Below are 25,111 nucleotides of genomic sequence, written 5' to 3' on the forward strand. Positions count from 1 at the left end.
CCATCCCTACTTGTTGGTGAAGAGGAACAGATGTTCCTTTCTTATCCGACGGCAGAAATAAGTGGTTTCTGGGAACCATGATCTAGATGTGATGGTGTAAGTAAGGTGTAGATAGAAGTTTGGCTCTCACTTGATTTACAATGACATTACATTTGTGCTGAAAGGTTACCTAAAAATGTATTGACCAGTGATGCAGAATATGTTGCTTACTCCAGCTTTAAGTCACCCACATGTTGGAGGCAAAACTGGACCCAACATAAGCAGATTCAAAGCCATGAAAGACAACCAACAGTGTCCAAAGGAAGTGAAGATCAAGTATCTGCGAATGAATGAGAGACCAAAAATAAATCTCTCGACTACAGTGCCATCCCTTGGCCGACACTGGATAAATCAAGCAGAGCTCAGTGTGTGTAAATAAAGCAGCACCAACAGTGGAGACAACAACAAAAAAGCAATTAACAACCAAAGTTAGGTTTTTTTTTTTTTTAAAACATTATTTTAATACTTTTCTTAAAAAAAAAGTTGTACTCTGAACAAGATGAATCTATTGACCTCAATGCCTCACTCACCAACATACCAACAGGTTGTCCTGGGTAAAATAAATCAAAGGAAAACTAACTCAAAACAATCAAATATGAAAGGGGGGCGGGGGGGGGGGGGAGGAGATTGATGGAACATTTAAAAAAAAAAAAAAAAGTGATTATATAACTGAAATACACTCGCGATATCTGGGTCAAAACTACCAAAGCGGGGAAAACCTCCCACTGCCAGAAAAACACGATGGCACACGACATCCCAAAACAGATACCGTGGGCAACAGGAACAGTAAAATGAGAAGAAATCTAAAGAACTCAGAGAGTGAACGACAAATAAAAACTATTGTACAAAACTGTGGAGACGACAGTGGTGGACAAGACAGTGAAATCAGACACAAGGGAAAGAAATCATGATATCAATAATAATAAAAAAGAAGAAAGATCGTGAAACATGTAAGTGCAGATTCATAGGACAACTACACACTGATGGGGGAGGGATTAAACTATTAAACCGCTGCATAATATTGGATTTAAAAAGGAGATGAAGGAAAAAAAAAAAAAAATTAAATAGCAATTAAAAACGTAGCCTTTAATATAAAGTGAAAAGAAGATGCATTTTACATGTAAAAAAAAAAAAAAAGAACTTGTCAGCACTCAATAGATTGGTTTTGGCATAGAGTCAAGAAAAAAAGAGAGAAAAGAGAAGATCGGAGAGAGAGAGAGAGAGAGAATAAGTCGAGACGAAAACAATCCTCTCAATAAAAAAGTTTTTTTTTTCTTCTTCTTTACAGTAAATTCTACAAAATCAAAACACAAAGACAAGCTTCGCTCCCCACAATCCAAGTCCCTCTCATGTACTTTATCCTTGACATTTCCTTGTGTGTGTATATATATATATAATTTATATATACATATATATTCATGTATCTATTTTTTTCATATATTTATATATATATGTATATATAATATGTATAATTTGAAGGGTGGGATTATTAGTTTACAGGCTAGAGCGCTAAGGCAAAAGGACGCACTCTGAAAACGCCGTCGTTCCTTTTCTCGTCACGCACAGTCGCCGCAGAACGTAAAGGGACGAAGGGCATGTTGGGAAAGTGTGTGTGTGTGTGTGTGTGTGTGTGTGTGAGAGAGGTCGCAGCAGGTACGGGTGGTTGTTATTAGTTCTCCACCGCGTCCTGAGAAAATAACCGACTCACAGGCGAGCGCTGAACCGGACGAAACTCCGCCCCTCGCCATTAACATTCAAACAAAAAAAATAAAACGGGGTTAGAAGAGAGGGCAAAAAAAAAAAAAGAGTAATCTGTTTGTTTCTTCTCTCCTTCACTTAAATTATAAACCTAAACCTCATCACCATTGTTATTATTATTATTATTTTTATGTAAAAGAGTTAAAGTTGCCAACTTTTTTCCATCGTCCTTCTTTTCCTTGAGGGAGCCGATCAATGATCCGATCAGTCCGGCGTCTGTCGTCCCCGAGGACCCAGAACCGGCGACCGAGCGTAAAACACCAGACACCAAAACGTATCTAAGGCTGGAGGAAAAAGGCTTTTTCTTTTTCTTTTTTCCCACTCAACACTTCCTCCTTCACAGGACACAAGCCAGCTGTTTCTACTACTCTGAGAAAAAAAGGACAGATACTACGAAGTGTATGTGTGTTTGCATTCATATGAGCAGCGACCATGAATATCAGAGCTTTGAGGTCTATATGCATTTTGTATATTTTCTTATATAAGTCTATAGGGTCTGTCTCTCACTCCCATCATCCTCTTTCCCCTCTTCTTTCAGAACAGGTTCTCTTCAAAAATGGCCATCAGGTCACTCTGGAAGTTGATGTCGATGGTGTCGGTCTGCAGAATAAAAAAAAAAAAAAAAAGCTTTTAGTTTTTTTCTTTATTATCATTTCTTAATTTATAAAAGTATAAATGATAAGTTTTGTTTATACCGCCTCTCTCCTGCGCCGCTCCTGCTCCCGGCGACGCGCCATCTCCCTCTGGTCGAGGGTGTTCTGTGCAGCTGCAGCAGGGGGCGGAGGCGGGGCTTGAGGCTGTGGAGGTGGAGCCTGTGGAGAGTGAGTGGGCGGGGTAGAGGCCGGAGGCGTGGGAGTGAGCGGCGGCGGCTGCGGCGGCGGCTGCTGCTGCTGCTGCTGCTGCTGCTGCTGCTCCTGGCGGCGGCGGACGTCGTCCTGTGCTCTGCGAGCGTGTTCCATCGTATCCTCGTCGTCACGGCTACGGCAATGAGGAGGGGGAGAGACTTCACATTAGATTGAAATCAAACTGTGCAGGATCCACATTAACACAACAAACCTAAACATTACACCATCGAGAAAAACTGAATAAAATGTAATCACTTATGTAAACACAAAAAGTTTAATGTTGATTTGTAAACATGGATCTTAAAGGTGATATAATACACCTAGTATGAGTATCTAATGCAACAGATGGTCAAGAGGGGGTCGGAACGGTTTTGTAGGCAGCTGGTCAGTAAAAATCCTCCGGGTAATCAGAGACTCCCGTCTTTCCTTATTCCACACCTTCACCTCCTCCTACCTACCGAATCTTTCCTTGCTCCCTCCTCGCCTGCTCAGCTTGTGCTTTCAGCTGTCTCTCCCTCTCCTCCTTCTCTCTTGCGGCACGCCTGAACTGCTCGAAGCTGTCGCTGGACGAGCGCACGGCGGACGCCGGCGTGGACTGTGACCTCTGAGCCAGGCTGGCCCAAGAACCCATGTTCTTTAACTTCACGTCCTGAACACGAGAGCAGATAAGACGTGGGTGAAGAGTGAAAGAGTGACAACAGATTGAACCAGAGCAGAGGAGACTTCTTTTATTCCCTCATATCTCTCTCACACACACACACACACACACACACTCAAACACACCTGGGTCTTCTTAGGAGCAACGGGAGTTTTGGGTTCTTGCTTGATTTTGTTGTCTTGCTGGGAGCAGGGCGGCGCCGGCGAGTCTAGAAGGCGAGGACCAGGACGAGAACCATCCAGTGGCTTCATATCTAATCCTGAGAGAAACAAAATGTAATCATTAACCCTTACATGATGCACCTTCACCGCCTGGAACAGGGGCTTGTATGCAATAATGCTGCTGTAAAATGGCCGCTGACACGTTTAGAAAAAGCACAAATACCCGCAACTTAAGACTAACCCTGAAGATTGGCTCACCACCAGTGGTTGAAGAGAAAAGGCCAGGACTCCAAAAATCCTCCCTAACCTGCGCTCTAAGCTTCCTCCTCAGCTTTCTAAACAAATCCTGTGCCGTTGCAATGCAGTAGTAGCTTAGCTGTAGCGTGTGGAGATTTGTTTCAGTTGCTAATGGTTTGGTGATCAAGTTATTCAAGTAAATAAGATTCTTTGCTTTTGAGTTTTTTTGTTTATTTAAGATAAATAATAATTGTGATATTGTTTGAGAGAAATTGATCATCTTTAAGTTAAAAGGGTAGCAGCAGTGGGAGAGTGAAGACGGTTTTGCTACGTCTTTTTTTTCTCCTGTGTTTTCTTTTTTGCAGGTCATTTTGTAAAGAGAAGTTTTGGTTTGTTATTTTTGACTTTGATCCTCTCCAAAGACTAATACAACTCTACACTTTTGAACAGACTTTGGCTTTCTTGGGAAAGATGAGGTCAAAGACACACACACATACACTGGTTTCCCTAGGCTAGGGACCTAACAATAATGTTGCTGCTAAAAAACGATCTCAAAAACAGGACTGACTAACCACTGTTCAACTTCATGAACACGCTGCAAACAGCCAACACATCTGTAAACCACACGTCTGAAGCAGCAAACGACACAAAGCAGAAGGAAGCGCCGCGGAGGACGGTGGTCGTGATTGTTGGTGAAGCCATGTTTGGTTTTTGACACGCTTTACACATCGAACAGGCTGCAAAATAGTATTTAAAAAGTCTCTCTCTGTCTTACATTGGATTCCCCCCCCCCCCCCCCCCGCTATAAAAGCTACAATTCAAGGATTTAACACCCTGTGATTATCTCTTGTAGCTGCTTATAAAACCAACTGTGCTGAGCCAGTCTGCCCTTAGATGTCCACTGTGCAGCCGTGATTATGTCATGTCTGGCACGCGCTCCCTTGAGCCTGAAGCACTACAGTGAGTATAAACCCGGCATTGTTAGTGGTGGTCAGGTACTGTAGGTGGTTACACTCGAACTTTCAAACTCAACGCAAAGAGAATTTAGCTCGAACGGTTGGTCATGACGTCGTGAAGGAAGTCAATATGTTGCTCCAGGTGGCTCTGCTGGGAGCGTGTGAATGAGCGAATGGGTGTGAGAGGCAAATACTGTCGTGTAAAGCAGCTTTTCAATGGTCATCAACCAAGTACTGCAATTACATGGTATATAGATGGAAAAATGGCAATTTTCGTTTCCTCCTTAAAACTAAAATTAACGACGCGAGACGATAACCCACAAGTCATACTTTTCAAATAAATGCCCATCACTCGTCACTCAGTCAGTCTGACATTTAACCCTAAACCATTTATATGAATTGAACAGACAATGGAACATAACGAGGTAACTCCTTCATTTAGCTGCTGCTGTTGCTAATAATAAAAACAACAAAAGCAGAAAGTAAATTGTTAAATTGTTGCCTGCTCAGTTCACTGAGCTAGTGCACAGGACACAGCTCAAATGCGAGCCTTCAAATGAATAAAATTAAAACTGAAAAATGTCTTTTCAAAATCCTGGACTGCAGAAAACACTGACAAACGGAACATCCAATACCTTTTGGGGTAAAATAGCAACTGCTACTTTTAGTTGTTTCCGTACATTAAGCTGGGAAGAAAACTTACTTTTAAAATGGTCAAATAAAAGAATCACGATATGCAATTCGATTTTTCTCCCCCCTACTTTTCATCGTTACACGTTTACATCACTGCCAACGAGTCTGCACTGATAAAAACTGTCTGCAGCAGAGTCATTTGACCTGGAAGTGAATGCTGACTCACAGACAAAATAAGTGGGAAAGTATCGTCACACTCACTGTGTTTGTTGTCTGGTTTGTGTGTATCCTGACGCATGACAGGAGTGAAGGGTGACGGGGGCAGAACTGGTGACGGAGGAAGTTTCTCCTCTTTTACTGCCACCAGGTTGGACCTCTGCTCCTGCAGGGGAGACATTTAAACCTCCGTCATCGAGGCAGGTCTTTTAGTCACAACATGTTTTCGGCGTCTTTCCTATTAGGCGTTTCACTCACATGTTTCTTGGCCTGTGGAGGTGAGTGCTGTCCCACTGGGTGGAACTGAGGCATCTGAGGAGAATGCATCATCAGAGGAGAGGGGCTCTCGCGCAGGATACCTACAACAAGCATGTGGAGTAAATATGCTGCGGCGGCTACACAGTGTTACAGTTTCCACTTCAGTAGTGGGATTTCAGCCATGACTGACAGGACTCATCCTGGAGGCTTTAGAAAAAAGGATATCTAGCACCACCTCAAGGCCAAACACAGGTATGACACAGACACATTAGCCCAGAGGTGCAACCAAATTGTCAAATGCTTAAGAAGGTTCCTGCACCTCATTAGCAATCACAGAAGGAGCTGTTTCAATCCAAAATTCAAAAGAAATGTAGGACTTTTTGTACTTTGATTTTCTTGTCCTTGCAATGATTGCCATCTCGGTCGAGACAAAATGGTGAGGAAAGGACTATATGTTAGGTTCTCACTGAAGACAGAATGAAAATAAATGCATTTTTTTAATATAAAGATTGATATTTTGAATCATAAAACATGACTCTAATCACCTTTCCTTGCTAATTTCATGACTCTTCACAGTACCAATTATCCCAGGAATGTTAACTGGCCAAAGAAATAGCTGACAATGGAATAATGGCGCAGAGCAGTGATAAGTATGTCTGTATTTTTCAGACAATGTGACATACAGTTATACGATTGTCTTGCAATATAGTTAACGCAGAGTCACTGCACCCTGATGATTATCATTATATTGGGCAACTGGGAGTTTTGCAACGTGAGTGTGTATCAACATTAACTCCAATGGACTTTCTCACACCTTAAGCACCTCAAAAAGATAAAAGTATTCAGTAGTTCATGACAAAGCAAAAAGAAAGACAGGAAAATAGAAAAAATAAAAGATATTTCCCTGTGGTTCATCGTGTTTACGTCAACACCACTCTTTATCTCACCTGTTGGGAAAGACTCTGCTTTACTCTGTGGTGACGGCGGCTGCTGCTGCTGCTGCTGCTGCTGCATCTGTTGGTGTTGCTGCTGCTGCATCTGTTGTACCTTCTGCTGCAGGGCCACACTCTTCTGCTGATGCGGCGTCAACGTGTGTGGGAACGGCTGCTGCATGAGCGCGTGGCCCGAGCTGTGTCTCTGCGCCAGGGTGGGGGCGGACGTCGCCATGGCCTGCGTGTGCAGCGGCGGCACTAGCGGCACGGGCGAGTGCGTGTGCATTGGCAGGGTCTGTGTGATGGGTCGAGGCTGGAGAGACTGCAGGAAGGTGTGCACCTGGCTGAGGGGCGGGGAGTCCAAAGTGGCGGGCGTCGGCTCCTCGTCGTCCTCCAGCAGGGCTTGGGGAGGTTGTGCCGAGAGGGTGCCCAGGATGCCGTGGGAGGGAGGTGAAGGGACACGGGGGCGGGGGACAGGCTGGGGCAGTGTGAGGGGAAGCGAGGGCTGAAGCTGCGGGGAGGGGGATGGAGGCAGGGAGGGGAGCGAGGACGGGGGAGGCTGCAAGGGTTTGGGAGGAAGCGGCGCTGCACGGTTGCTAGGTCTCGATGGTTGCTGGGGAAGAGCGTTGTGGATCGCTGAAAAGCAGGAAGAGAACGATGGGATGAATTCACTTATATTAAACTGTTAATGAACACATTGCAATTCATTAATTACAGAAATAACAATAAAATAAAACCTTAAGAGAACATACCTGGTGAGGGTATGATGGGATGTTGGTTGAGGAAAGGGTGTGTCTCAGCAGGTGTCTGGCTGCTGGGCGGGTTCGTGTTGAGGTGGACAGCTGCGACAGGGACACCAGCAGTAGTCATGGTTGGGTTGGGCTCGGTGTTCGACTGTGTCAGGTGTGGGTTCATGAAGTGGGCCAGAGGATCGAATCCTGAGTTTAGCAGCTGCGAGGTGTCCAGAGAGGGGACAGTGACGGGGACAGAGGGAGGCGGCACAAATGTCGGTTTACACTGGACGACTTGAGGTTGAAGCTGAGGTTGAAGCTGAGGCTGAAGCTGAGGCTGAAGCTGAGGCTGAAGCTGAGGCTGAAGCTGAGGCTGCAGCTGAGGCTGAAGCTGAGGCTGAAGCTGAGGCTGAGGCTGAGGCTGAATCTGAATCTGCAGCTGAGGCTGAGGCTGAGGATGAGGAGGGACGAGGCCGACGCCGGTGATGAGGGACTGGTGGTGTGGTCTCTTGGGGTCTTTATTAGACACGTTCTTCTTCTGCTGTTTGGGAACCAGCCCTGGGAGATTGAAGTACACAAAACATTTGGATATAATAGGAGGAAAAAAGCCTTGACAGCTGTTTCACACTGTGTGAGTCTTTACCATTCTCGCCGTTCTCAGAGTCTTCATTATCTGAGGAGTCGCTGCTGCCTGAGGATGAAGATCCCGTCTTCACCTTCGTCACATTTGTCATTTCCAGAGGCCGGTCTACTGCAACAAAACACACGTGCCATAGTCAGAAATGAATGCACTTATGGTGTCCAGGGTATCTGCACTTTTGAAAGCTTTTAAAATCGCCTTACAATTAAAGAAATACACAAACTTGTATATAAATTATAGGGCTGGACAATAACTTAGTTATTGCAATATCAACATATGCAAAAGATATATACACATGAATATATGATATATATATATATACATATACATATATATATATATATATATATATACATACATATACATATGCACTTAGGACTTTAATGGTTTCTTTGGTCAAGATTTTTTTTTTTGTATTTGATTTTCATCACTCTCTCCTAATACAGTAACAGTACACTTCACTCTCACTAAATCCCTCCCTCACACTGCAACAACCTCATATTCCATGATGGGCAAAATTGGAAAGAGAGACATTGCATTACAGCAATTTCTTTGCAGACATTTTTAGTACAGTGATTCAGGTGGTAAGAGATATTTTATTTTTTATAACATAATTCAATAATGCATACTCATTGTCTGGGTGTAAATTAGGAGCAGACCTAAAGCAGAAAGACATATACTTAAATATTTGTTTTTCACAAGTCATTTCATCATTGCAATAGTCAACAACATTACAGGATATTTGTTTTCCTAATATTTGGCAGCCCTAGTGTCCATCAACCGAAATAACTGCCTGTTCCTTAACAAATTTAAAACAGGAAACCTCATCCAAAGGAAAACACTAGAAGCTACACAAGAAGACGTCTATGACTCCCAGACCCTCGGGTCATACCTTTCACATCCGTGTGTGTGTGTGTGTGTGTGCGTGTGTGTGTGCAGAGGTTAGCCGAGGCCGTACGTTTCATTATCTGCCAGTTTCTGCCGTGGTCCACACAGACTCTACGTGGACAAATGCGTCCACACCTCCAGTAATAGTACATGCAGACCGTATGCATGCTCTCTGTCACACAGTGCTTCCCAGTCTAGTTGGTGGTCAAAAGAGACAACAAAGACGGTAACCATGGAAACCTCCTCAAGGAGACCACCAGTACCTGTCCACGTATAACTCGAGTATGCACCTGTGAGAACGCTAGAATGATGTGAAGCCCTCATTTCAGCATGAACAGCAACACACGTGTAAATGTGAAGCGGCTCTCAACGAACTCTGGACATTGGGCGTCATATTTTTTCTAGAGCAGGAACATGCTTTGACCGATTGTGTTTTTTTCCCCACAACAGTATCAAAGCGGAAGCAGCCTCCTCTCCCAAAGCCACACAGTGAGTGAAGGTCCAACTACTGTATATGGGTGCTTCTTTGTCTTATATAATCAATAGAAATCAGGGTAGCTGATTTATGTTGCAGTTTTTATTCAGCTTTTTCCCCTTCCATCTGATTAAACTGTTTGAAATAACTAACCATTTGTTTTGCAAAAAAAAAAAATGAATAAAAAGTCACCACATTTAGCCATAGACAGAGCTCAAGCATAGTTAATAACTATAGCCTGTCTCATAAACGGGTTACTGCAGGCCGTTTAAAGCATGATTTACCTGTCCACTGAAAAGGGATAACAGCTCTTTTTTTTTGTTTTGATTACAATAGGAGCTGAAAAACAGGAGTAACTTGCCTTTACACGGTGTGCGGTTTAAACAGGAACTGTGAGTGGTAGAACAAGACATTGGCACGAAAGGTACCTGAGACAGAAGTCACGAGTGGCTTTGAAAACAAACAACAGCGTACCTGATGGTTTTTTCTTCTTCTTGAGGCAGCTGGAGACATACTTTTCCAGCTCCCTCAGCGTGGAAGGCTTCAGTGTCTCAAAGTCAATCTCAATCTCATCCGGGTTGGAGTTCTTCAGTGACGGCTCACGCGTTTGGATTATGTGCACGACGCGGCCCAGTTTGTCACCGGGCAACTTGTTGATGTCCAGGCTCAGCTGACGCTTCTCCTCGTACGACATAGGCTTGCATCTTTCCACGGACAGGCCCCCAAAGACATCTGTCGAGAAAGGCAGAAGAATGAGTTGTTTGCAGGTCTTCTTTGAAGACATACACACTTAAAAAAAGAAAAAGTATGCTTGACTCGTCTCTCATGCACGTACCCATTTCATCCTCTGCTTCCAGAGAGGCTGAAGGGACGAGCGGGGTGGGCCCAGGCTGAGGGGGCGCTGCTGGGCGGCTGTTTCTAACTCCATCTTTCTTACTGTGATTGACAAATCATCCGATTAGTGCCAGATAAAGTTACAGTAATAAGACTCATCAGTTCTGTGAAACCTACCTGGGCTTTTTTCTGTCCTTCTTCACATTGACTAGCTCCTTGCTACTCTTGCTCTTCTTAGGAGTCTGTAGAAGTGCAGGCGAAGGGGCCTCAATGGTTTCCTCCACTCCCAGCCTCTTCTTGTGCTTCTCTTTCTTTTTCTCCTTTTCCTTCTCTTTCTCCTTCTTCTCCTTTTCCTTCTCCTTCTCCCTCTCCCTCTCCCTCTCCCTCTCCTTTTTCTTGGGTTTGCTGGCCTGTGGCTGCGACAGTGCTGCCAGCTGCTCATGGACAGCTTTAAGCTAGAGGATGAGACAGAAAACACACGCACACACACAAACAATTGTGATGTTAAGAGAGGAAAAGAGAGGCCAGATGATCTGCTTCTCTGTGTTTCAGCAATTACCCACGTTCGGTAAAGCTGTTCTGCATGGCCCACCCACCTGTTGTGTCTCATAAGCCTCCCTCCCCCTTCATTTTCCATCCTCTAACCTGTTCCTGTAACTCAGCCAATCGCTGTGTCCTTTCGTGATCTGAGTTTGCCGCCGAAGACTCAGATTCGGAGGAGCTGGAGCTTTCTTCTTCCGAGACAACGGAAGGAGGCGGGGCTTGTCGCATGGAGGGGGCAGGGTGGAGGGCCGATGACGGGGTTGGAACAGGAGTGGTCTCCTCTGGCTCATCAGGCATTTTAGCAAAACGCATTTCAAACACATCCTGTCAAAAAAGGTCAAAGGCAAGAGACACTGTAAACCCTTTTCACACAAAGATATTGTGCACTTATTTACACAAAGTCTTTCAAAAAACATCTTATTGTTTTTACAGTAGTTTGACCACAATTTTTCTTGAAACTGTGATTGGCATTTCTTGAATAAGTGCCCCTGCTAGTTTAAGACTAGTCAATCTGGAACTTAATCTAGAATTTAGGTAACAAAATCCATCCATATATGGCCAAAAGAATGTGAAAGAATGTTGTGTTTCCACCAAACCAGAAGCATTAAATCTGTGTGTAATTTCATTAAACAAACATTTTGCTTTGTCTTTTGTGTGAACACACTGAAATACTACATATTAGGGCTGCAACGATTAGTCTACGACAAAAACGATCATAGAATTAGTTTAGTAGCTAGAACAGTAGGGGAGGGGGAAAAGATCAATACAGTGGTTTACAGAAAAATGGATACTTGATATATGTATATTTTATTTCTTATATCAGCAATCAGAGGATTTTTGAATCAAGTATTTTTAATGACTTTATTGTTATTTAGCACATGTCCAAAACAACCTCAAGGTAAATTGAAAAAGCTGGTCGCTAAAGAGAGCCATTGAGTAATTTGATTATTGCGTGATTTATTATCCGACTAGTCGACGAACCGTTTCAATAACCGATGACTAGTCAGCCAAAATAGTCGTTAGTTGCAGCCCTACTACATATATGACAAACATCTGGTGCACCGTGAACCTGCTGCTTACACCTGCTTGTCAAAAATGTCTCATATTTATGGTGATAGATCTGTTGCTGACCTGTAATTTGCGTGCCATGCCAACAACATCATGGTCTGGAGGATTGTACTTGTAACAGTTGGAGAACATCAACCGGACGTCGGCTGCAAATTCTTGAGCCTCTCTGTACTGTTTGTTGTCCAGCTTTCTCTGAAGGAGACAAACAAACCTCGTCAAGGCTGATCCAGATTTGTTTTGTATGACTGTTGAGCTGTGGATTATTGAGCTGGAGTTTATGAGAAACAAAGTACTGAATACTGAAAGTACAAAAAGGTAACACATGATGCCTGTTATTCACATGTAACTGACATATCACTTAATTTGAGCCAAATCACCAAACAAATCTTGAATCCCTGATCCTAAAATCCAAACAAAAAGTCACCTTGATGGTGCTGAGATCCATGGGATGTTTGATGATGTCATGGTAGTCATGGAGACCAAGAGCTTTCGTGTCGACAGGTTTGTAAAAAGGCCAGGCATATGCCACATGTTTCTTGGACAGCATCTCTCTGACGAAGCGAGCGCAGAAGCGTAAATGCTCCTGGCGTTTCGGTGTTGCCAGCCCTCCCGTCTCCAAACCAGCGCCAAGGTGATGTTGGGAGTCCGGCTGCGATCCATCCCTTTTGGGCTGCTTCGGTGGACGATTGTTCTCTCGACGCGGCCGGGCCTCCACAGACACAGGAGACGATTCGCTGAGCTGGTCGTTGGCTGTCGGCGTGGTGGTGTCTGCTTTCCTCTTCTGGCTTTTCCTTTGCTGTTGAAGCATGACAGGGATGAAAATGACACAAAAACTGCAATAGTTAGATTAAGTAAATAGTTAAAAAAACATCAGAAATTAAAATAATGTATCATGAAATTACAAAAATAAAAATTGCAATAACAAAATTCATTACAATAATAAAAAGATAAAAAACCAAACAATTCTTTATAAATGATAAGATTTGTTATTTCCACACTCAATAAGTAAGTAGTTCTGCATCTCTTACCACAGGGTTGTGATAATGAAGTGATAACAATTAACAAGCATGCACATGTGCTTGCATAAGAAAGGAAATTTACAAGGTTCACTGAATGCACCTCTGAGTTGGACTCTGAATTTTTCATGAAGCGTTCAGCATTGTTTCTTCGAAACTTTGAGACAGATGGCTTTGTTATTAATCACTGTCATTAATTGAGGAAATATAGACAAAATGTGTGCTTGGCGTGTTGCTAGCCCTCATGCAGAGGGTCCACAGATGTCAATAAGTTGTAAAATGTCCTATCAGAGCCGGTTATTCAGCTAAAACAATTGATCAGTCGACCTCTAGTCCTAACCATGACAGTTGATTCTCCCCCACTTCCTTACCTTTATGAGGGCAGGGGAGCTCTGTAGCATTGGGACAGGGTGGAGGCCTGGGTGTGTCAGGGTTGGAGGAGGAACAGAGGTCAAAGCATGGGCCAGGACATCCGGAGTTGAGACGGGGAATGGGTTTCCCAGGTGTGTGTGAGAGGTGGGTGTGGGAGGCACACGTGGGGGAGGCTGAGGCTGGGATATAGGCTGGACCTGAAGGGGCGACGATGACTCTTGGCCTGAATCTGAATGAATTATCAGAGCTGAAAGAGAAAAAAAACAAATAAAAAATAGAGCAACATTTTAAATAAAATAGATAAAAATAACAATTCTGGCGTAGACCCAAGCTGGACAAATTATGAAATGTCAAAGGTACAAGATGTAATAACAAAAAACTTAATTAAACAGTGCAAATTTCATAAAAGGAGTAGTTCAATTAGAGGGGGAACCAGTACAAACAACACAATTTCTCTACAGAAGCTTGGCTGATAAGACTTGTTTACACACGGCAATTAAGCCATCAAACCTCCTCTTCAAATTCTTCAGTATACTCCAATAAAACATCTAAAACAAACAGCTAAAAAGTGCTTTATCCACAGCCTACACTTCAAGGTTTGACTTTCGTTTTAGAAAAAAACAACCTCTCCGAGTCCACAAAAGAAGCTCGAAAATGGAGAAAACTGTATATGTTTGCAATGAAGTCAATGGGAAACTACCATGAAAGTGTCAGAGCCTCTGTGGGGGCTTCTCCTATGCTGCGCTGTGATTGGTCAGTCTGCATTCTTTGCAAAGGGTCTTTTTTTAATGAATAAAACAAGGTTTCAATTGACTGACAGCATTTAAAGTGCTCATAATGCCAAACACCCTTCAACTAAAAGCAGGAGGGTACAATATAAACATTATTACTCTTTCTAAAGTCCTCCTAGACTCATACCGCTCTCCCGTGGTGCACCACGGCGTCCCTTGCTGACCACAGCGATCTCCATCTCCTCCTGCGGCATCTCAGTGATCTTCTGAAGAAAGAGCTTTTCTAAGGCCTCAGCCATTAGGACAATGTCATCCCCCGGCTAAACAGATAAACACAAACATGAACATGTTTAGAAGGCACCATTTCTCCATTGATTTGAGTCATCAATGACTACAACTTCTAATGTGGCTGACCTTGTTGTATATGTAGCAGTTTGTGAACATTGTGTTGAAGTCATGGATACACTCCTGGGCGTTCCAGTAGTAGTTGCTCTCCAGGCGCTTTTTTATTGTGCCCATGTCCATGGGCGTCTTGATGATCTTATAGTAGTCCTTGAAGGAAAGCAGGTGGAGATCATTAAATTACTAACTTGCCTGGATGAATGAAAATTAAGCAAATGACAAAACAAACAGCAGAACACATTATTTGCCATCTGTAGTGTAAGCTTGAGGCGTGTAAGACAACCACATTAATGGCACCCCAAATTAAATCAATCTGAAGTACTGTTGTGGATTTTATGACCTTCACAAAGTCGATAAATGGGTCAGCTGAGAATAAAAATACAAATCGAGGACAATAGAAGAAACTTAAACTCTCTGGTTCAATAATTTATATCCAAAATAGTTGCTGTGGATAAAGGTTTTCATCAGATCTATGGAGGGCCAACTATAAGCCTGTGAGCAAGAGGATTTTTCGATACATATTGATAGTTATTTGGAAGATTCTATATGAATTCTTAAAATCCTTACATCAATCTATTGACATATGTAATTTCCTTAGCCTGGCTATGCCAGACTGCATTCTGAATCTCATTCGACATTGCGTGACCAACTGACTTTTTATTTTTTTAAACTTTTTAATGTCCGTGTTTAAATCATCACCTATGACTGTACTGTAGAATTGCACTGCATGTGGTCATATTAAATAAAAAGTGAACTAATCTAATCTTTGTGATCCATGTGTAAACATTTTTAAATACTTAGAGATCCAAATTTGATACAATTTACAGTATTAGTTGTGTGAAAATCTCTTTCATAACCAAGCACAACTGGTATGGAAAATCTCTAAATGAATCAATATTGAACTGGAACAAATCAAATCGGGACCTTGTGCGTCACAATCAAATTGATTCAGGAGAGAAAATTCTGATGCATCAATTTATAATCCAATCACAGCTTTCAGAGTCGTAACTGAATTGAATCATGACATTCCCACTCCTACTAGAGTGACCTTATCAGCAAATAGCCACTATCACAATGCTTTTTGTGTGCCTTGGATAATACCGCTGATGAAAGCACAGAAAGACAACAAGACTTACAGGCAAACCAAGTTTGATGGCATCTACAGGAGATTGGAAGGGCCACGCAAAGTGGTGTTTCCATAATGTCTTGAGCACCACTTTATTCAAGTACTGAAAAAGAGCAGAACCAAGTTCAAATACGTAGAACAAATCTGTTTATAAAGAGCATAAACACAAAAATGTTTACCTGTAGCTGGTTGGTCTGTCGTTTGGGTCTGGAGGAGCCGCACATTGCAGGAGGTGGAGGGCTGAAGGGGAGAGGTGGTGGGGCAGAGGGAGGGTTCTGGCTGCTGCCTGCCTCCAGTCCGTCTCCCATCGCAGTGGTGGGTCGCAGTGACTGAGCAGACAGTTTAGGCAGACTGGACCTGGCAGGGGCAGGTGGGACAGGGGGGAGCCCCCTCAGGCCATTACACTCCTCACTCGACTCTCTGGAAGGCCAAGAAACAAAATCACAGCATGTGTTATGGTGTGATCTCGAGTGCAGCTCACACCACATTTCAGAATGTTGATCGAACCCGACACAGTCAGGGTAAGATGAAGCCGTACACATGTGTGTCACACACCTTATGAGTTACAACCAGCACTTAAGACTTACAACTAACAACAATAAGTTATTCTTTATTAGCCCTTGTTGAATTGTAGCTGCAGATAACTATTTACATAATCTGACAATTGCGGTTTATTTTGAGTTGTGGAGGAAAAGGATAACATCCACCGTTACGTTCTGTGTTGTGATGTTGTAAATAGTAAACCCTAAAAGAAAGACTAGTCAATCACTTACCAGATTACACTTACTATCACTTATTTTGACTTATTATACACCTATTTATTAAATGTTTACACCACATTTTCAATAAGCAACACAAACTATTAAATTCACCCTGTTTTATTCTATGTTTCACTGACCCAATGGTACCCAATGGGCTTGGGTCGAGTATCCATACTGCGAGGGCCAGGTGAGTTCAATATAAAATTCAGAACAAACCAAACAAATCAGAGATCAAATGTGAAGTTATTTACCCAGTGGTCTACTTTTTCAAAGTTATATACACATCAGTCGGAGTTCTCACAAAAGAACATAAATCTAAAACAGCGCTAAAGGATTTTGACAGGAGTGTCTCTTGGTCTGTCTCGTTCCAGTGTTGCACATATTGAAAGAGGTGAAGGCTTTTGTCTTTACACACCAATAACTGACACATCTACATTCAGACTGGTTAAAACATCCTTTAGTTGGACACAAGATGTAATTGACAAGGATGAGTTTTGTTGCACGATACTGACATTTGCAAACCTTCTGAAAGGTGTGCTTAAATACACATGCACACAGAGGAAACACAGTAAGCAAGTGTATAAATATGGAGATATACAAGGTATAACACTATTCAGCCAAAGCATATAATTCTTATTTCTATATCGCCTTCCCCTAAAATGTCCATCCCTACAGTATATGCCAGGATTGATAGGGATCACCGGGATGCAGATGTTTGTGTGCATCCCAAAATGTGTGAAGCTACTGACCAGTTATTGACTGCACATGCTCCTGGTTGGACAAGGGACACTGGTATGAAAAGTACCTGTATAGCCCCGTTTCCACCGAGTAGAACGGTTCGGTACAGCACGGTACAGGGGTTTTTTTTGTGTTTCCATTAGGAATAGTGGCAAAATAACTATAACTAGCCCAAACCATCCCTTGGAGTACCAGAGTAAAAACGATACAGTCAGGGTGGAGGTAAACCGTTCACATGAGTGCATGCTGCACTCCTCTGTGAAGACTATGTTTACTATGTTTGCCAATAACAAAATCTCATAAAATCAAGTGATTTGGTCAGGTCAGCTCAGTAAGAGTTGATATCATACTACTGGCTTTTTTAATTTGTCCAAAAAATGCATGGCAGTTCAAACATTTGCAGTGGAGCGGGTTACATAATTTTTTTTTATGCAAGAACAGCCTCACCCATGTCGGCTGCTGCCACAAATGGAATCTAGCTCTGTGGGAAACACAGCACTATCACATCCACTCAACAAGAGGCGGTTTCTTGCAGCTCGTCAATTATCTTTCCGTCTCATTGCTATTCAATAAGGACACTTCAGCTTCAAAGGCCCTGGCATGGGCGAGTTAGACAACTTGGTGTGGTGGAGGTTTTCAAGACACCCTTTTATCCATAACCGCTCAGACAGGATTTGAATATTTAATGTTCTTTTCTTTTTTTGTTAGTCTTAAAATAGAGACCCTGCATCAAGGACGTTTTGTGTCTGAATAACAAATGCATTCTGGATAAACTACAATCTGACAGACGTGAATCTCTTGGAATAAGCGGTTAACTGCAGCATTTCTGGCCAATCAGGAAGATATAGAATTGTAAAATGTACTTCATTTAGTGTAACACCGCCCAAACTTAACTTAAAGTAGGGCTATGGATAACCCCTAAACCAATCATATAACAATTCAATGTTTTAATTAGGTAAGACTTCATACACTATGAACTTGAAAACAACAACACAGCTCAAAAAATGGTGTGAAAGGAAAAAAGTACGTATGACAATTCATGCCATGTTTGGAATTTCCCCGTCTTCCATGAGAAATTGGAACCACTTTTATACCCTGGACCGGGCAAATTGCTCAAACGCGCTGAAAGCACTATTGCAGTGAGAATCTTCATAGGTTCCAGGCGGCAATTCAGCAGCAGTACAGACAGATGACAGGAGTCTGATTTCCATTCTCTCTATTCTGCAGGAATATTATTTATTTTGACAGTGACATATTTTAAAAAATAAATAAATAAATAACTAAAGCGCAGCTCTGTTATCTAGCCAAAGATGGGCACTCATTCAGTATTAACGGATGCTCAATCGTAAAAAGATTGGATGAGAATCAGGGGCCAAACAAGCCGATTGCAACAGTCATAATATAGACAAATTATGACTGTTGGGTTAGGGTTAATGGACAAACAAATCAAGGGTTTGAGTCTTGTGATGTCATTGTATTGATGCACAAAAAGTATTGGTATTAATCTGCACTAATCTGCAGTGTTTACAACAATTAGTTATCGACCCTCTGCTCTCTCTCTCTCATATGTACGTGTTGCTTCAGTCGGACAGTAAAACACGCAGACGCTGCTGCACAAAAAGGATGCACATCGGCCCAAACGAGAATATTTTTCATTACACTGCTGTTTAACATGTAAACATGGTAACATAGCTCTGCTGCAGCAGAGACTGCATCTTTTCGAAAGCAATGAACAGGGAACATGCTGCATTATGAGCTTGTTTTCCAATTTATTTTTTTTAGAATTTTGCTAGTGTTGGCTTTCCTGCTTTGCTTCCAGACAGTGGTCAGAAAGCACAGGGGAGACATTTCCTCCAGGACAGAAGCTGAAGCTGCTTTGAGCTGACACACTTTTACAAGCGGTGAAAGACATATGGACACTCGTCATGATCAGGAGTCTGGACATTTATTTCATCCAACAAGCATAGAACATTTCACAGTCTTTGTCTCGGCTAACTCTTATGCTCGATACACACACACACAGACAGAGCTCCTAAAGGTACTATAACATGAGTTAAATTATGAAAACATGAGTTAATAGTGATGATTAGTTAGTTAAACGCAGTGGTGGGCTGTCAGGGCCAGCAGGGCCTTCTCTGCTGGCCCTGCTACTAATGTGTGTCTGAACGTGTCTGAATTCAATTACTTTTTCAGTATGTTATAATTATATTTCCAGAATGAATATGGTTATTTTTTGTGAAGCTTAGTGGATTTTCCTTATGTCATTAAACGCATCATAGCTCCGTGGACCTGCTCTAGTAGTATTGCTGGCCTTTCGTTGAAGCTGCCATTTCCTATTTGGTTATAACTTTGACTGACGTGGGTCGTCAGCCAATCAAAATTTGATGCATAGTGACAGAACGCCCAAGGCCCAGCGATGTGTCTGGCGCTAGCCCCTGCTGTTGTCATCAACGACGTTTGAACCTTTGGCGGCTTTTGAAGTAAGCTATGGCCACTGCATTAACACCACCGATCGATCATGTTTCTGATCTCCTTCATGTGCACTTTTCACGGGGTGTCGAGTGTTAATGATAAATTTATAAACATTTTTTAGAAGTGGTGAGGACAAAACTGTTGATCATAAATAGTGCCGGGGACGTGTTCCCCGCGTAGCTGACACCTATGCTTATGTGGAAGCTTGTTTTTGTGTCATATAGTGGCTTGTGAAATTGTGGTTGCTGAGTGACATAACGGAAGATGTGGTGGTAATGATGCAGTAGCCTATAGATGCGCAGTGGTGTGTGTGTGCGCTATGAAACCCAACGGTGTGCTACTGGTTAAACGATTAGCAAACAGTCCACAAATTCTGTCTGAAACATTTTAATCATAATGTTTTCCGGGAAAAAAATCACTAAAGTTATAATTATATATGATTGTTTATTAATCAGGGGTTTGCGATAATCACAATAATATTGCATCATGACATAAGTATCGTGATAAAATCATATCATGATGCCTCTGGTGATTCTGACCCAACTACAGACAGGACAAAAAAGAAATATGACAATCCTTTTCTGGGGACTTACATGTTTGTAGCCGTGCAGCTGTGGTCTATTTTAATTGTGTGATCATATCTCAGTTGGTGAGGCGGCGATTTCCTGTGGTAACCATGGAGGTTTGTCAGTGAACCACTGTGTGGGGGGGGGCAAGGAAACTGCAGCTCAGTGACAAGAGGACAGTGTGTCAACACCTGTGACAGAGACAGAGAAAGGAGGGAAGGTAGTTTTTGAATTGAAGTCGACATAATCACAATGTGACACGTTTCTAAATAACATTAAAACACGCTACCAGGTAAGAGTCTGACCAGATCACAACCGTGATCAGAGTCTATATGGCAGAGTTCACACATGATATTAAAAGTCGCAGTTGAGTTCACAGGGCTGTGCAATACATTATTCACAATTAATGATTATTTTCATAATCTATTAATCTGTTGATTATTTTCTCGATGAATTGATTACTTATTTGGTCAAAAGAAATCAAATCAAAATGACGATGTTCTAAAAACGTGTTTTGTTCACAAGGCAAAATTGTTCCATTTTAATGATTTCTTTGTTATATCGAGCAAAGAAACCAGAAAATATTCACATATAAGAAGCTTAAAAATCAATTGTCAAATTGATGATTCATTTAGTAATGGATTAATAATTGATTCAGAGTTGCAGCCCTAAACTACAGTAATAATGGTATAAATTGATTTGTAATAATAAATGATATAATGCAACATAAACATATAGCTGCATGATGATGATTGAGTGTTTCATTCACACACTCATAATCTAGCAGTGCTGCACCACTGCTGTGCTTTACCTAAGCTTTCTCTCTTACCACCTCCCTTCCTCGTTCTCTCAAGTGGGCATGGCTTATCCCACTGAGTGAAGCAGAGGCAGGTGAAATGAAACAGCAAGTTTAAAAAAAAAAAAAAAAAAAAAAAAAGTGGCATTTTGATCCAAACTGGATGGAACAGACAATTTTATGATCCATACAAAACCTCACACTGATCCACCAACAATCAGAGTCAATAAAGAGCACTCTACCAATTTCAGGGTTTGAATGAATTATATGGAAATGACCTGTCATTATGTGGAGTATAATTCGTTGTTATTGTGTAATGTTTTGCACTTTATCTTATCTTCCCTGAAGAATGACTATTGTGACTTTCCACTATTTACTGGATGAATACAAACGGACCCTGACCTCGAACCTTAAAAGTTTCTAGATTACTCTTGATGGTGAATGCTACAGTGGTCAAAAGGTGTCTTTTTCAGTTAACCATTAGTTAACGCCAGTTATTGCTTTAGTGCAAGTTGAATTTTGTGGAAGAGTTGCCTGTGTTAACGGAATTGTTTTCGTAGTTACATCTACGTCCATGCCTTACACAACGTGGTTTTCTTGTCGACAATGCGACCGTTGTTTACAAAACTCACGGGGAACACAAAATATTTCCACACTGGGCAGATGTTCAAGTTTGGTCAATGTGTCGCCCGAATCAGCAGTTGCATGGTTACTATTAGTTGGCAGCAGCTTCAGGTTAGCGGGAGGAGGTAACATGTATTCGTGCTACAATGACTACAACCAGCAAAATTTTTTGTTTTTTTTTCCCTCTGGCACGTCAAACTGGGTGCGTGTTAAATGCTTGATTCCACCTTTGCTTTCGCAGGTTGAGATTGTGACGTCACTCCAATCAATATTCGATTTACAATCAAGATCGTGACACCCCTAATCAATAGAGGTCCGGATTTGTAGGGATCCGGGAAAATGCTCTCCCATTAGCACGTCTCAGACTGCTTTTGGCATCCTAGTGCACAACAGCTATCTGCTAGGGGTGTAACGGTACACAAAGCTCGTGGTGCGGCACGTGGTGTGGTACGTGCCTCGGTTTTGACGTTTCAATGACTAAAAAGACTCTAAACTAATTTAATTTCCTGAATGAAGAATGTGGGTTGTTTTTAAATAAGAATAAGGTCGGAATTATTACAAAATAATTCTCAATATTACTGCACCTACTACAATAAAATGTAAAGGTTCTCAAATAAGCAGAGGAGATTTATCCAAATTCTTACTCATTATTTATCCAAATTGTAAAGACTGCTAAAATGCCAGCAGTGCATTAACATGGTTACCATTGAATATATTTAGAAAATATATAGGGATGTCGGATAGAACTTTTTTGTGTCCAATACCGATAGCAAAACCTCAAGTATCTTCCGATACCGATATTATTCCGATACAGTCATTTATGAACTGTGAAGCTGTTAACAACACATTTGTGTCGAGTCATTTCGAAGACATGATTCTTGCCAAAAGAAGAAATAAACAGCCGTTAAATTCTTTGGGTGATATTTATTTATATTTTTACAGTCTGTGCATAGTGAAGCATGCGATATGTAGGATTATTGGATAGTATCGGATTCTACATTTTTATCTGTCCGATATCCGATCTAGTGATTTTGACCAGTATTGGACCTATACTATTTATTTGTGTAGTGCCAATAACATAGTTGACCATACTGCTTGCTCAGCCCTAATACAAGGTATTAAAAGACGCCAAAACTAATACTGTGATGCCAAATCAATAATTCATTGTAGAAAAGACATTAATCAATACCACAAGAATATAGGCTTGGTAGAATATATGGATTGTAAGTAGATGGGAGCAAACTTGTTAATGCACGGTCTAATATTTGTGTATAGTTGTGTATGAGGAAATATGTTATAACAAGGTGCTTCAACCATTTCCTGTGAACCTACACAAATGGAACAATGTAATGTAGCATTGTTTTTGAATAATTCACCACAATGTACTTATTGTGAGTGACTTTTATTGCAATACACAATAACATCAAATATCAGGGGTGTCCAACTCAAATGACCTGGGGTCCGATGAGCACCTAGTCTGGTCAAGAGTGGACCAGTACAGAGAAGTGTTCAGTAGTGGGTGTGCAACATGAGCTTAAAATTATAACACAATATTCCACCATGACATCGAAATTAATGATATTCATGATGATATTTCACAAAATTGTAAAGTAAAAGTGCTTGTTTTAATATGGAATGGCATGTACTACAAAATGAGTTTAGACAACAAAGTGCAACACAGACACTTCACATCAAAGTTCACAAAAGTGAAACCACCTATATTAACGCATGATTTTTGGCATCAGCCTTTTCTCTTGACTCAATGTATGAAAAATACTTCACATACAAGGTTATTAGTATTGACTGGTAGTATTTTTTCTTCGCTACACAGTATTATATTGCTGCTGCGAAAGATTGTGTGGCAGCATAATCTCCTTTCATTTTGCAAAGGATGCTTCAGTTAAGCCTCCTATGCTAAAGGAGATGGAAAAGGAAACAATTAAGCCCTTTTTTTGGCTTTAAATAATTCGAACAGCTCTATTATGTGTCCGACATAGATACTTTAGGTTACGTCCCATTCCATGAAAACAGCTAAAAAGCCTACGAAATCCGAGTGTAGGAAATAACGTTATAGTTTTTACCTGTCCTTAGCGCAAGGACACTGTTTTAACACTTTGATTTAGCACTGCTTCACTTAACTCCCATGTCAATATTTGGCCCCGCTGTGAAGTGATAGTGACAGCTCCGCACGTACACAGCATCTCAGTATACAACTTGAAGGGGATTGATATTCCCGAAGTGACGTACGTCACAATTCACATGCAGAGTCTGCGCCATCGCGCGTAAACTACGCTGCCGATTTGACGTACCTTGGGTCACGAATACGGCCTACGGGGCTACAAACAAACAGCCTAGCAGCTAACTGGCTAGCATGATAGCGACCTGCAGCTAACGTGCACACTGACAGCGCGGAGCATCTCACGCCACGAAAACGACCGTAACACGAGCGCTGAGAGGAGAAGAATACGAGACGAAATATTCACAATAACGACAACTCGGACGAACATAAAAGACTAAAAATCCATCTGTCGCGTGTGCCCGAGCCGGCGCAAGGCCTGCGAAGACAGCTCATGCCCCGCTTGCCGAATCGCACACTGACAGCGCGCCAAGTACGCCACCGACGACCGTTGTGAACGTTTCCCCGCATTACAGGGGTTCCGCGCTATCCTTTGATAAACCACTGGCGTTCACAAAAACACACTAAATGCCATTTTTACCTTCTTCAGTCGGGTGTCAGCGCTCGCAGACCTTCCTCGCCCCAAATCCAGAACAAACAGTCCCGTTTGACGTCGCTGACGTCAGACGCACAGGGGCAGGCCGATCGTTTGTCAGGCGGAATGTCACCTAACCGCAGCCCGCCCCGCACTCCCTACAACCCCGCCTACAACCCGCCCCCTCCGGGTAACATCATGCAATAGCATGCAATTATTTCCATAATTAAAGTGTCATGAAAATCAATGAGGAAGACATTATACAACCGTTTATTATCAGTCGTAAATAAACATGGTGACGACAGTAATGTGGCTTTAGCTATCTTCTGTTTTTGATTCACTTTTTTGGGTCTTATGTGGTTGTTGCAAGAGTTCTGCTAATTTGTGGTAGTTTTCCATTAATTTGTTCTGTGTTGTGTTGTGCATCTATTTGTGTTCAGTTTTCATGTAATTGTTTTGACTATTTGCAGTTTTTGCTCATTTTTGCACTGATTTGTAGTGACTTTATCTCCTTTAATTTTTAACCCAATGTTTGTTGTATGTATTTATTTTAAATCATTTGATTTTAGTTGTTTTTACTGACAAGATTGATTTTAGTACAATGCATACCTTAAATTAAACAGTGCACTTTACTCCTTGGAGGGAAAGGAGTTTGTTAGACTGTCATTCAAAAAACCCCAAATGTTTCATATATTGATCAACTCCCCAAGTATAATATCATTTCCAGAATTTCTACTTTTTATTTAATTAAATGTTATTGTTTTTTCTACACAAAGACAATCAAATAAAAAGTCTATATTTAAATATAATAATTATCCCCACATATTAAATGCGTTAGGGGTTTGTTTTTCTTGGGAGGGTGGCTCTGTCTGGTGGAAAGGGATAATTACAATTCTGAGAATGAAAGCCTAGGAGAGAATGCAA

At 41.8% G+C, this 25,111-nt stretch overlaps 1 protein-coding gene across 3 annotated transcripts; it reads right to left on the minus strand.

Moving 5' to 3' along the window:
* Positions 1-1,104: 1,104 nt before the first annotated feature.
* Positions 1,105-24,331, minus strand: LOC131467362 (bromodomain-containing protein 4-like). Of its 3 annotated transcripts, none has more exons than XM_058641220.1 (22): positions 24,194-24,331; positions 20,084-20,247; positions 15,699-15,939; positions 15,530-15,622; positions 14,406-14,543; positions 14,179-14,311; positions 13,260-13,507; positions 12,297-12,668; positions 11,936-12,064; positions 10,907-11,128; positions 10,439-10,716; positions 10,263-10,363; positions 9,902-10,159; positions 8,068-8,172; positions 7,446-7,982; positions 6,709-7,329; positions 5,762-5,862; positions 5,549-5,669; positions 3,426-3,559; positions 3,101-3,291; positions 2,493-2,775; positions 1,105-2,397 (listed from the first exon to the last, which is right to left on the minus strand). In XM_058641220.1, the coding sequence occupies exons 3-22, from the start codon at positions 15,825-15,827 to the stop codon at positions 2,332-2,334; spliced, it is 4,260 nt and encodes a 1,419-aa protein (XP_058497203.1). In that variant the 5' UTR covers positions 15,828-15,939; positions 20,084-20,247; positions 24,194-24,331; the 3' UTR covers positions 1,105-2,331. The 3 variants fall into 3 exon arrangements, with proteins under 3 accessions (XP_058497203.1, XP_058497201.1, XP_058497202.1); XM_058641218.1 differs by having other exon boundaries at positions 8,068-8,175; XM_058641219.1 differs by lacking the exon at positions 20,084-20,247 and having other exon boundaries at positions 8,068-8,175; positions 24,194-24,314.
* Positions 24,332-25,111: the final 780 nt, after the last annotated feature.

This window comes from Solea solea, chromosome 10 (genome assembly GCF_958295425.1).
Source record: "Solea solea chromosome 10, fSolSol10.1, whole genome shotgun sequence".
NCBI classification, from domain to species: domain Eukaryota; kingdom Metazoa; phylum Chordata; class Actinopteri; order Pleuronectiformes; family Soleidae; genus Solea; species Solea solea.

Coding starts and splice junctions, on each gene's coding strand:
- LOC131467362 (XM_058641218.1), bottom strand. CDS start 15,827: ATGGGAGACGGACTGGAGGCAGGCAGCAGCCAGAACCCTCCCTCTGCC. Junction 3,292..3,425: donor TTGCTCCTAAGAAGACCCAG/GTGTGTTTGAGT, acceptor TCTCGTGTTCAG/GACGTGAAGTTAAAGAACAT. Junction 2,398..2,492: donor AGCGGCGCAGGAGAGAGGCG/GTATAAACAAAA, acceptor TTTATTCTGCAG/ACCGACACCATCGACATCAA.